The sequence below is a fragment of the Mytilus galloprovincialis genome, chromosome 4 (genome assembly GCF_965363235.1).
Source record: "Mytilus galloprovincialis chromosome 4, xbMytGall1.hap1.1, whole genome shotgun sequence".
Taxonomy (NCBI): domain Eukaryota; kingdom Metazoa; phylum Mollusca; class Bivalvia; order Mytilida; family Mytilidae; genus Mytilus; species Mytilus galloprovincialis.
In genome coordinates, this window is record NC_134841.1 from 156423 (window position 1) to 170753 (window position 14331).

At 32.4% G+C, this 14331-nt stretch overlaps 1 protein-coding gene across 1 annotated transcript in view; it reads left to right on the plus strand.

Annotated features, from left to right (window-relative positions):
• The first annotated feature begins 415 nt into the window (after window positions 1-415).
• Window positions 416-14331, plus strand: part of LOC143071073 (vacuole membrane protein 1-like) — a 52087-nt gene continuing 38171 nt past the window's right edge. The window contains exons 1-2 of the mRNA XM_076245150.1: window positions 416-674; window positions 13464-13574. Of these exons, the coding sequence (XP_076101265.1) occupies window positions 450-674; window positions 13464-13574 (336 nt within the window). The 5' untranslated portion in view covers window positions 416-449. The remainder of the gene's footprint in view (window positions 675-13463; window positions 13575-14331) is intronic.

Below are 14331 nucleotides of genomic sequence, written 5' to 3' on the forward strand. Positions count from 1 at the left end.
TTATGGCTAGCCTATCATTCAGTTCAGATGATGTTAAGCTGATATCAAGAGCAACTCAGGGCCAGAGTAGCAACAACTTATGGTTCACTATGAGGAAAGGTTTAATTACTGCTTCTAACTTTCAGGCTATAATGAATAATGAGGACCCAGATCATATTTGCAGCCGAATTATAGGTAGTGAATCACTTTCTGTAAAGAATAAATTCCAAGAATTGGCCTTAGACTGGGGTAGACGCAAGGAATCAAAAGCCAGGAACCTATACCAAACAGCTCATGGTTTGAAAAGGAATAAATGTATAACTGAAACTGGTTTGGTGGTAAATCCGAAGTATCCATGTATAGGTTGTAGTCCAGATGGAGTGATCACATGTAAATGCCATGAGAGTAAAGTTATTGAAATTAAGTGTCTGTTTTCACTAAGAAATAAATCTGCTAAATCTGTATTACACATGAAAACTAATTCTGATGGTTATATTGATTTTTCTTCACAGTATTATTGTCAAGTGCAAGGACAAATGGGAATTATGGAGATGAAAAAGTGTGATTTGGTATTCTACACCAAACATGGAATAGAACATGTAGAAGTCAATTTTGATGAAGAATTTTTTAACAGAATGCTGGTGAAACTGCAAAACTTCTTTACAGATTATATTGCACCATTTCTTCTAGAAATAGTGAGTAAAGAGAACTTATAAAAATAAGACCGTTAATTTCCCTTTTTGAATGGTTTTACACTAGTAATTTTGGGGCACTTTATAGCTTGTTGTTCGGTGTGAGCCAATGCTCTGTGTTGAAGGCCGTACCTTGACCTATAATGGTTTACTTTTATAACTTGTTATTTGGATGGAGAGTTGTCTCATTGGCCCGCATACCAAATCTTCCTATATCTAATAAAAATAAATTTACTAAAAATTGGTCCATGGGTACTTTAAATATTTTACTAAATATTAATTTGATATCTATAAAATTTTTCAATCCAAAATACTATGCAACTCAAAATAATGGTTCTTGGTACTTAAACAATTAATTTAAAGCAAAAGATTAATTTTTCTTCTGGGTGGTGGGTTTACTTAGGTACATTGTAGATGCATGAATTTATGTATTATAATATTAATATATTTTTTAACAATTTTCAATAGATTTCTTCAAAATTATTAAAAGCACTGACCAGTTCTCACACTATGTATAATTTCGACCTAGCCTACTTAAGAGTAATTCCTGCGTCAAGTACAGTCTAGTATGTTAACTTTTCAATGGTTATTGTTTCATGCATATTCCGGAGAAAGCATTTGCTTGTCCTGGCTTTGTCATCAACATCAACATTTTCAAACGATATAAAACAAACAAATAGAACTAGACAAATTTTCACTCACCAAAGGTTTTTTTATTAAAACCTATTAAAGTTGATAATCTACAATATTTTTAAGACCTTGTAAAAGATTGTAATTTTTTATACACCCATGTCTACAGATGATACTGCATGTCTATATGAAGGGCATATGATACAGTTACAGGGGAGGTAACTTAGTAACGTACAATGTTATTTATGGGACACTTAAAACTGTGACATATTGGGAAAAGATGCATTTCAACTGGTTTTTTTTATGATTGAGAGTTATTTAACTTGGAAATGAGTAGAAGGGCCCCCCCCCACCCTTTTTTACAATGGCATATTAATTCAGTTTGATTAGGTTTGAAGAGTAAATTGTATTAATTTAAATGAAAAGTCCACATTCATTTTTTTAGAATTCATAAATATAGTGTAAAGTACACTGAATTATTTTTTCCAAAGAACTGTTTAACAAAAAGCCCATATTGTTTATCTGTTTTTTAAGAGATTTCCCCCCCCCCCCCCCTTCTGCAGCACATTAAGGTATATTTTTATCTGACATATTTAAATTGCTTAGGTGAAAACTAGTTTGTATCCAAATTTTCATAAAACATTTATCATGGAATCATAACTGTATCATATGCCCTTAAAATAAGTTGTATTACTGTTGTTGTCGTTGTTGTTAGTTTGATGCCTCATTGAGGGTTAACATGTGTCCCTTTTCATTCATGCCTATTTAATTATGCTTGTTGTGCTGATGCCTAATTTAGGTTTACCCTGTTACATCCTTTAATTTACTGTCAATCTTGTTTGGCTGATGCCTTTATATAAATAGCCAAATATGTACCAAATTTACTTTTTGAATTAATTATAAATTTTGTAAATCCAAGTAGATAAGTAAATTATAATGATTCAGATATACCCATTTGACCCACTTAAATTAATATTGTTTAACCCTTTTGCTGACAAATGAAGGTTTAATAGTAGATATGAATTTTAAAAGTTTTTGAAAATTCAGCACAATTTTAATGATACCTATTATTCTATAAAACTGGATGTTTACTTTATTGTTTCCATTGGTTGCTTTCGCTCAAATTTGTGTTGTGTCGGGATCTGATAATTATTTTCCTAAATCTTGTTTCTGGTAAATCAATATAACTACACAGTGCCATACATGTATAGTTGGTTATATTTACTTCATTACAATTTGTATCCACAACTGACTCATTGACAAATATAACACATCTCATTAACTTAAGATGGAATACTTTGTAGTTATTTAAAAAAAAATGGTTCTCTATAGATGATTTAAGGTAGTTCAGGGGTAAACTGCCATCTTGAATTGTACAATCACAGTAAATAATCAATTATTTGGTGTTTCTTTTTGCCCAAATCTGAAAAATTGGAGAAAGATTTGCAATTTATTCTTTACACTGTATTTTTTAATTTAAGGAAACTTAGTTACCGGTATTTAGTTTTTAAATATTACATTTTTATACGACCGCAAAATTTTTCAAATTTTTCGTCGTATATTGCTATCACGTTGGCGTCGTCGTCGTCGTCGTCCGAATACTTTTAGTTTTCGCACTCTAACTTTAGTAAAAGTGAATAGAAATCTATGAAATTTTAACACAAGGTTTATGACCACAAAAGGAAGGTTGGGATTGATTTTAGGAGTTTTAGTCCCAACATTTTAGGAATTAGGGGCCAAAAAGGGCCCAAATAAGCATTTTCTTGGTTTTCGCACTATAACTTTAGTTTAAGTAAATAGAAATCAATGAAATTTAAACACAATGTTTATGACCACAAAAGGAAGGTTGGTATTGATTTTGGGAGTTTAGGTCCAAACAGTTTAGGAATTAGGGTCCAAAAAGGGACCCAAATAAGCATTTTTTTTGGTTTTCGCACCATAACTTTAGTATAAGTAAATAGAAATCTATGAAATTTAAACACAAGGTTTATGACCGTAAAAGGAAGGTTGGTATTGATTTTGGGAGTTTTGGTCCCAACAGTTTAGGAATAAAGGGCCCAAAGGGTCCAGATTTAAACTTTGTTTGATTTTATCAAAAATTGAATAATTGGGGTTCTTTGATATGCCGAATCTAACTGTGTATGTAGATTCTTAATTTTTGGTCCCGTTTTCAAATTGGTCTACATTAAGGTCCAAAGGGTCCAAAATTAAACTTAGTTTGATTTTAACAAAAATTGAATCCTTGGGGTTCTTTGATATGCTGAATCTAAAAATGTACTTAGATTTTTTATTATTGGCCCAGTTTTCAAGTTGGTCCTAATCGGGGTCCAAAATTAAACTTTGTTTGATTTCATCAAAAATTGAATAATTGGGGTTCTTTGATATGCCAAATCTAACTGTGTATGTAGATTCTTAATTTTTGGTCCGTTTTCAAATTGGTTTACATTAACGTCCAAAGGGTCCAAAATTAAACTAAGTTTGATTTTAACATAAATTAAATTCTTGGGCTTATTTGATATGCTTTATCTAAATATGTACTTTGATTTTTGATTATGGGCCCAGTTTTCAAGTTGGTCTAAATCAGGATTCCATATCAAGTATTGTGCAATAGCAAGAAAGGAGAAGGGGCTATAAGGGGCAAAATTGGCCCCACTTCAAAATCTATTGGTATTTCTTTCAATTGATCTCTATGATATGGAGCTTATAAAACACCAAAAAGTATATAGTTATCTCTTGCGGTTTTCTTGTTAGGACGTCGTAAAAATAGTAGGCCGACTAAGCTTAAATATCAGATTTTTACGTATTTTATCCTTTTTTATGTATTGTGTACATTTTACAATAGATTACACCTTAAATAGTCAACGTGCATACATAATTACTAGTGAACCATTGTATTAATACAATGAAGAACAAAATTGATATAAAGTTTAGCTATTTAATATCAGTAAAATAGTTGGTAACAACAAGTTAACATTCGTTCTATGTACATGTATGACCAAATTATAGAAATTTTTCACCAGAGAAAATCTACAGTTATTGTTTGTATAAAAAAGAAGATGTGGTATGATTGACATTTAGATAACTGTCCACAAGGGACCAAAATAACACAGACATTAACAACTATAGGTCACCAAACAGCCTTCAACAATGAGCAAAGCCCATACTGCATAGTCAGCTGTAAAAGGCCCCGATATGCCAATGTAAAACAATTCCAACGAGAAAACTAACAGTCTTATTTATTTTTCTTTTAACTTGAATAACCAAAAATGAGTTTGTGTGTACTTTAATGTACTCGGCTGATAAAAACACATTAAGGTGGGACATATTACGCACTAGTATACATATATAATCAAAGACACAATTACCGGCTCAACCTTAATAAAACTGAAATATTGTTAGCACATTTTTTATTTTTTGTTGTTTTAAAAGGTGTCTTTACAATATCATGATAATGTGATTTAAAACGACAAATGTAAAAAATTACGAAACGATGAAAAAACAATTGGATTTGATGGGACTCGAACGTACACCATCATGCCCAATGCGCAGCGTGTAGGCGATTTGAACCACATTGACACAACTATTTGAAGGTAATAACTCATATTGATCATTTTGATTCATAAACGGAAAATATTACCGTAGGAACAAATTTTTTTTTTCATTTCTTTACTTCTTATTCAACTAAATTGTTTATATCAATGATATGGCCATTTCATCTTTGTTGATTATGTCGTGGTGTAAATTATTTTTGTTTTACCAAACAGACGTTAATAGTGCAAAATGGAAACTGAGTTTTTTCGTCTGGGGCGTGTTTTATTGGTCTCTTCTGCACATCTCCAGAATGTCTTCTGGTGAAGAGTAAAATAAAAATTAATTTTGACGTCGAATTTAGCAGATTTTTGTTATGTTGGATGACATAAATCAAGTTTTCGATGACCTTTTTTTTTTTAGAATATTAAGATACGTCCCGTAGACATGCATGACTGTAAAAGTGTGCTCTGTTCGTTACAATTTTCTTTAAAGTGCTTTCCTATGTCTCAATTTTTCTAAACAAACCAGGCTTAATCTCCCACTATTTGATTTTTACGATTTATCTTAAAGTGCACGAAAAATCGTCAATGTTTGTCAATATGACTGATCAAAAAGTACATCTCAGTCTATACATTTTTTTAAAAAGAAACCGAACTGGATTTTTTTTGTATAAATAGTGTTTCCTACAGGTGGTTTTGGCGTGTAATGGCGCCCTGCCGCGATTTCTCGACGCCCTGCCCTTTTTGGGGAAAAAATTTGGCGCCCTGCCCTAGTTTTGTCGAAATTCCTGACGCCATGCCTTTACGGTACTGAAAGACATATTTTATGAATACCGCTCGAGTTATTTCCCTTCAAACGTAAACAAAAGTTCACTAGGACGCCATTTTGTAATCGATTTCGTAATCAGCTGATTAGCAAACTGCAATAGACTGAATAGTGAATACAGATACTAATCACGCGTCCTGATTGTATCCCCCAAGTCCCAGAAACATCGTTTTGCCTAGAAGATTAATGATATGACATTGTTTTGACAAGAAACTAAACCGGAAAACGATTTCAAAACATCGATTGCTTAGATCAATATTTTTGACAGCTGATAGATTTCTAATTTACATAATATACATTGTTTGAACGGCGATCATGAGACATTTGTCAAAGTGAAAAGTAAAAATTCTTTGCAAACTATTTTTAAATACAAATGCTTGACTGTAGATCTACCTTAAATGAAATGAATAAAAATCCAAACTAAATTATTAAAAGCAGAATAATCCAGAAAATAAATGAATTCCTTGATGAAATGTTGTCTTTTGTTTACAAACATGTCACATGATCATTTTAGGCGGGAAAAATACTTGGGGAAAACACCTAAGTAACAGACAACTATTTCTGGCTATTTATAGACATTTAAAATAAACAGCTGATATGGTAGTGCCATGAAAGTAATAAACTTGGTGTATCTATATTAATTTGATTTGGAAAAGGGTGTAGAGGGGAAGGGGTTAATTTGTAAAGTTTTTTTTTTTTTGTAATTTACTAAATTTTGGTTACTAAAAATGACCAGACAAATTCTTTAAGTTAATCATTTTAAATAGTCCATTCATATTTAAAAAAAAAAAACCCAACCTATCACCCTGATCTTTTTTATGGAACTCTGGCTTTGGCAAACCAACATTTTTTTTCAATGTGGTCCCACATCAAGAATATGATAGACCCAGAAAGAAGTCTGTTACATGTATATATTTTGAACAATAACTATTAAGAGGTCATTAAACTAGTATTTTTTAAATGAATCCATTTTATAGAAATTGCCTGTTTATGTTAAGTAAGTGCTCTAAAATTGTTGTCTATCGCGCTTAATGTGCCCTCTGAGCTAACAATTACCCTGCCCTTTTTAAAAGCTGCAGGAAACACTAATAAAGCTAAGATATCTGGAAGTTCTAAATATCGTTTTTCTATGGTGCTCCATGAAGAACATCTTCTGGTCCTAAATATTATTTCTAATGCACAATTTTGATGGTCAAAACCTTCGGATCTACCATTTTTCTACAACCTTCATTGTATATGGATCTATATGTAAGTATATAAGGTATACCAGACGTTTCTTAATAAATAAATCAGTTGGCCCGAGAACACAGTTATTTCGTAGTGCATTTCTTTTAGACAATAAATTCAAATTTAAAAAATCGCAGCTGCTCTTTCTCAAAAAGATTTTTACAGTGTAGTGTTCTACCAGTGGGACAAATAATATCAAAATTATAGAAACTTCTACCAGCTCTAACTCAAAATATTGACAATTCTGTGTTAAGGAGGTGTAAAATTCAGTTTGACAGCTTCAGGCGTGATAAAATTTGACCTTTTTGAACTGGACCAAATCACTACTAATAACATAAAGATTCAGCACCCAATTTTTTTTAACATGTAAATACCCCCCCCCCTTCTTAATATTTCATGCATTTGATATCAAGAAATAAATTGGGAAAGTGTATCAAATAAAACATGTAAGTTATACACTGTTTACACTAGGGACTATAGACAACGAAAAAGGACCAGTTGGTTGTGTACTGATTGATACTTCATTCTGGGAGAACAAGATTTATCTCAGTACTTGTTGCAATTAGTTTTGAACACATTACCAGTAATTGCAAATACTCTTAGTTCAATACTCTATTGTCTTAATTCTAGTTTGCTGGTTTTATTTTGTGTTTGTCTGTACCGATATTTTGAGTTAATCTAATTGCAACTGATTTGTGCCGGTTGTTTTTATATTGTACTGCTACGCTACTGTTTCAGCTTCGGGGAGGGTTGAGCGCTCACAAACATGCTGTTGTGCTGTTAAACCACTGTACTAGGTTAGGGGATGGTTGGGATCAGCGGCTTACATGTTTATCCCCGCCAAATTATGTATGTAAAAAACTATATGCTTGTCCCAAGTCAGGAGCTTGTAAGTCAGTGGTTATTGTTTGTTGCTGTGTTACTTACTTGTTTTTCGTTCATTATTTTGTACATTAATTAGGCTGTTCGTTTTCTTCTAGTGATTTCGGGGCCTTTTATAGCTGAATATGTGAAATGTTGTCTCTTTGACACATTCCCCATGTCCTTTCTCAATTTTATTATGCTTATGTTGAAGAGCGTATGGTGATATATGGCTGTTAATTTCTGCGTCATTTAGTCTCTTGTGAGAAATTGTCTCATTGGCAATCATACCACATCTTCATTTTAATATCAACCCCTGCCATATTCTTTATGAACCTGTCCCAAGTCAGCAGCCTGCAGTTTAGTGGTTGTCGTTGGTTCATGTCTCAACTCATTTTAGATATTTTTTAAATTGATTTGTTATGTATAATTAAACCGTTAGTTTATTCGTTTAAATTGTTTCACACTTTTCATGGACTTCACGGCTTAACAGTATCGGATTTTGTCATTATTGAAGGCCTTACGGTTGCCTGTAATTGCTTACTTGAACTCCGGTGGATAGTTGCCATATTATCAATAATAACACATCTCTTAGTTTTTATATTATATATATCTGATGTTTAATCTCGTTTTTCCTGAATATGCAATTGCATGAAATATGTGTCACTGTGCGTTAAAAATTAGCATCAATTTAAAGTTGTGTTAAATAAGAGAAAACCATCTGATATTTAATAACTTCGGTTGGGGTGGGGACAGGAGTATTTCGTATATAAATATGGTTGCCTGCTAAGAGTTGAAAAAAGGCATGTTTAGCGACATATTAAAATGATCAATAATACCCTCTTTCCTTCTTCATTCCTCATCTAATGATTTCAACTAACCACTAGCCAAATCATGAGTGATGAAAGTAGAGTTTAACAACAATAAATTTAAAATTCCTTCCCTAGAATATTAAATAGTTGGCCCTTAACTGTTATTGTCCGTGTAGTTCTTATATTCATCTAGCTTATCATCCTACAGAGATGTCCTACTAAGGCTGTCGTACCATAAAAACATGTATAACACAGCTCACATTCTAATATATCTACATTCATAATAACATTGAGAAAGGAAATGGGGAATGTGTCAAAGCGATAACAACCCGACCATAGAGCAGACAACAGCCGAAGGCTCATAATCTAGTATAATATAAGAGCATAAACCTTAAGCACGGGGAGGCTCTCTATTTATTATTGTCATTTCGACAAAACAACGCCATTTTTTGTTTTGTGCCTCTGCTGTCTAAACCACCTATTTCAAGGGAAGAGGTAGAAGAGAGCCAGAAGATCTTCCCAATGCAAAAAAAAAAAAAAACAAAAAAAAAAACAACAGAAATGGACCTTTTCTGGCTCACAACCAAAGAACAAAAAAAAAACACTCCCCTGCTGTGCTGTGGAATTTTTTACGTGTTAAGTTTAAATATTGAAAGTTTTTTTAATTCTGTCTGTTTATATCAAGTATTTAACGAATGATACACTGATTTCTATTCCGCTATAAAAAGCTTCTTAACAACAGAAACAAGTAAAATTCTGTGTGTCAGTTCCATAATCACTTACAATAAATATAAGACGACAAGGGCTAGGCTGTACTTGAGAGGCTATGTTATGTACTTTAATATGAAGAAAAACACTTTATAATTTACTTTCTATAATGAAACTGTTGTATTATCAACCATTGACTAATAATATGTTAAACAAATACAACTGTTCCTGGTCAACCTTATTCCGATAACGGTATGTATGAAAAACGGACGAAAAATTTTGGAACTTTGATGCCGGTTTTGAGCAAGTTTTTAATTAAAATTCAGTATGAGCGCAGCTTTGCCCCACTGAAATATTTCAACATAAGATGCTTTATGTTGATATTATTGCTCTGATTAAATATTTCGTTGGGGCAAGAATGCGCTGGTACTTTTTTCGTAAAAAAAGTTAGTGAAAATGAGTAAAAAATTGTGAAAAGCCAACAAATATGCACGTGAAGTGTTGTCAAAACACGGCATTATGACGTCATAACTACAAAAAAACATTTTTTTCATAAAATGAATATGTGTAACGGAAAAAGAAAGCCATACACATACGAATAAGTAGAATTTGAAAAATTCTCGAAATTGAGGCCAATTTTGCCCCTTATAGCCCCTTCTCCTTTTCAATTGCACAGTATTGCACAATAGCAAGAAATATCTAATTGCGCAATATTGTGCAATAGCAATTAATTTTCAATTGGAGTTATCTTTCTTTGTATAGAATAGTAGTTGATAATATATGTTGGAAATTTACCAGACTTGACTATGATGTCATTTTCTATTTTTATTATACGACCGCAAATTTTGAAAAAATTTTCGTCGTATATTGCTATCACGTTGGCGTCGTCGTCGTCGTAGTCGTCGTCGTCGTCGTCGTCCGGCGTCCGAATACTTTTAGTTTTCGCACTCTAACTGTAGTAAAAGTGAATAGAAATCTATGAAATTTTAACACAAGGTTTATGACCATAAAAGGAAGGTTGGTATTGATTTTGGGAGTTTTGGTCACAACATTTAAGGAATTAGGGGCCAAAAAGGGCCCAAATAAGCATTTTCTTGGTTTTCGCACCATAACTTTAGTTTAAGTTAATAGAAATCTATGAAATTTTGACACAAGGTTTATGACCACAAAAGAAAGATTGGGATTGATTTTGGGAGTTTTGGTTTCAATAGTTTAGGAATAAGGGGCCAATAAAGGGCCCAAATAAGCATTTTTCTTGGTTTTTGCACAATAACCTTAGGTTAAGTAAATAGAAATCTATGAAATTTAAACACAATGTTTATGACCACAAAAGGAAGGTTGGTATTGATTTTGGGAGTTTAGGACCCAACAGTTTAGGAATTAGGGGCCAAAAAGGGACCCAAATAAGCATTTTTCTTGGTTTTCGCACCATAACGTTAGTATAAGTAAATACAAATCTATGAAATTTAAACACAAGGCTTATGACCATAAAAGGAAGGTTGGTATTGATTTTGGGAGTTTTGGTCCCAACAGTTTAGGAAAAAGGGGCCCAAAGGGTCCAAAATTAAACTTTGTTTGATTTCATCAAAATTGAATAATTGGGGTTCTTTGATATGCCGAATCTAACTGTATATGTAGATTCTCAACTTTTGGTCCCGTTTTCAAATTGGTCTACATTAAGGTCCAAAGGGTCCAAAATTAAACTTAGTTTGATTTTGACAAAAAATGAATCGGTTGGGTTCTTTGATATGTTGAATCTAAAAATGTACTTAGATTCTTGATTATTGAAGTTTTTTGGTCCAGTTTTCAAATTGGTCTACATTAAGGTCCAAAGGGTCCAAAATTAAACTTTGTTTGATTTCATCAAAAATTGAATCCTTGGGGTTCTTTGATATGCCAAATCTAACTGTGTATGTAGATTCTTCATTTTTTGTCCTGTTTTCAAATTTCAAATTCTACATTAAAGTCCAAAGGGTCCAAAATTAAACTAAGTTTGATTTTAACAAAAATTGAATTCTTGGGCCTCTTTGATATGCTGAATCTAAACATGTACTTAGATTTTTGATTATGGGCCCAGTTTTCTAGTTGGTCCAAATCAGGATCTAAAATTATTATATTAAGTATTGTGCAATAGCAAGTCTTTTCAATTGCACAGTATTGTGCAATGGCAAGAAATATCTAATTGCACAATATTGTGAAATAGCAAATTTTTTTTTAATTAGAGTTATCTTTCTTTGTCCAGAATAGTAAGCAAGAAATATCCTATTGCACAATATTGTGCAATAGCAAGATTTTTTTTTAATTGGAGTTATCTTTCTTTGTCCAGAATCAACTTAAATCTTTGTTATATACAATATACAATGTATATACACTTTTTACTACCAACTGATAAATTTAAATAATCTTTACCATTCAGTGATAACAAGCAGTTTTTTTACATCTTAATATTTTATGATGTATTTAAATGAGTAGTTATTGTTGCAAACTCCATTAGAAATTTGAATTGATATCAGTTTTGAAAAAGGGAAACGGGGATGTGAAAAAAAAGGGGGGGGGGTTAAATTTTTCTCATTTCAGATTTCATAAATAAAAAGAAAATTTCTTCAAACATTTTTTGAGAGGATTAATATTCAACAGCATAGTGAATTGCTCAAAGGCAAAAAAAACCTTTTAAGTTCATTAGACCACATTCATTCTGTGTCAGAAACCTATGCTGTGTCAACTATTTAATTTTAGATTTAAAAAGTTTGAAGAAGAAATCTTTAATTGATTTGTAAAATCTTGGCATTTGTTTTGTGTAAAAAAAAAACATGTAATGTCAAAAATTTGATCACAATCCAAATTCAGAGCTGTATCATGCTTGAATGTTTTGTCCATACTTGCCCCAACTGTTCAGGGTTCGACCTCTGCGGTCGTATAAAGCTGCGCCCTGCGGAGCACCTGGTTTGCCAATAACTTTATGTAAATAACTTCATTGGAAATTTGCCAATATAAAATGTTGTTGATGAAGCTTTTTTTCCTTATCTTATCCAAAAAAGTTTTTAGATAATGTATGTTGGACATTTGCCAGACATGACTATGATGTCATTTTCTATTTTTATTTGCCAATAACTTTATGTAAATAACTTCATTGGAAATTTGCCAATATAAAATGTTGCTGATGAAGTTTTTTTTATTGTTTTATACAATAAACAATGTATATTCACTTTTACTACCAACCAATCTTTACCATTCAGTGATAACAAGCACTTTATTTTACATTTTAATATCTTATGATGTATTTAAAAGAGTAGTTATTGTTGCAAACTCCATTAGAAATTTGAATTGATATCAGTTTTGGAAAAAGGGAAACGGGGATGTGAAAAAAAGGGGGGGGGGGGGGGGTTTAAATTTTTCTCATTTCAGATTTCATAGATAAAAAGAAAATTTCTTCAAACATTTTTTTGAGAGGATTAATATTCAACAGCATAGTGAATTGCTCAAAGGCAAAAAAAACCTTTTAAGTTCATTAGACCACATTCATTCTGTGTCAGAAACCTATGCTGTGTCAACTATTTAATTGATTTGTAAAATCTTGACATTTGTTTTGTGTAAAAAAAAAAACATATAATGTCAAAAATTTGATCACAATCCAAATTCAGAGCTGTATCACGCTTGAATGTTTTGTCCATACTTGCCCCAACTGTTCAGGGTTCGACCTCTGCGGTCGTATAAAGCTGCGCCCTGCGGAGCACCTTGTTTGACATAAAATGTCGTTTTATGTACAAAACACTTGGGATGGACATCGTTCAGTGTGAGGAATTAGTACAGCCTCATAAAATTTTTCAAAAGTTTGCCGTTTTGGGTTAAAAAATTACGATTTGGGGTCAAATAGCAGAATTTTGAGAATTTCACCTAGATATAATGCCAAAAATTTGAAAATTTGAATATTTTATGAGGAAAAAATGATCAAAACATGAATAAAACTGTGAACATGGTGTTAGTGAATGAAATAAATACACAAATAACTACAAACAAGTTTTTATTGACATTAATTATGAAGATCTCCCACTTGAGCAATAGTAGCCAGGGAAGCCATCGTCTCAGAGTAGCTTCTGTCTGGGCAGCAATCGGTGAAAGGGTTAAAAGAAATATTAGATTTATTAAGAAGAAATCAATAAGAATTTATAACCCATGATATTATGTCCTCATTTTTCAGTATGTTGCAAAAATAGAGAAATATGTATTATGGTGTGCATATTGGTTAGGTCTTGGTGTACTATCATCTGTAGGTCTGGGGACAGGATTACATACATTTCTATTATATCTGGTGAGTATATCTTGGTGTACTATCATCTGTAGGTCTGGGGACAGGATTACATACATTTCTATTATATCTGGTGAGTATATCTTGGTGTACTATCATCTGTAGGTCTGGGGACAGGATTACATACATTTCTATTATATCTGGTGAGTATATCTTGGTGTACTATCATCTGTAGGTCTGGGGACAGGATTACATACATTTCTATTATATCTGGTGAGTATATCTTGGTGTACTATCATCTGTAGGTCTGGGGACAGGATAACATACATTTCTATTATATCTGGTGAGTATATCTTGGTGTACTATCATCTGTAGGTCTGGGGACAGGATTACATACATTTCTATTATATCTGGTGAGCACTTTATCTAGGTGTATTAACATTAGTCTGTCATGAAACACATGATTACAAACATTTTTTGAGTATCTTGTGATTGACCAGGATTACATGCAGTTCTGTTGTGTTTTGTAAACTTGTATATTTTGTCTTATCTCTAAGTCTGTTAAAAAGATTACTTTGTGTTTTTCAGAAATTCTAGATTCAGAGTTTATTTTTACAGGAATTTAGATGCCATCCTCTACAACTCCATATACACAATATCCCATGTTAAATGTTATTATACCCCACGCAAAGAAGTTGCGGAGGGTATAATGTTTTCGACCCGTCCTTCCGTCAGTCCGTCCGTCAGTCCGTCCGTCAGTCCTGTTTCTTGTCATCGCAACTCCTCTCAAACCACACAACAGAATTTCACGAAACCTTTT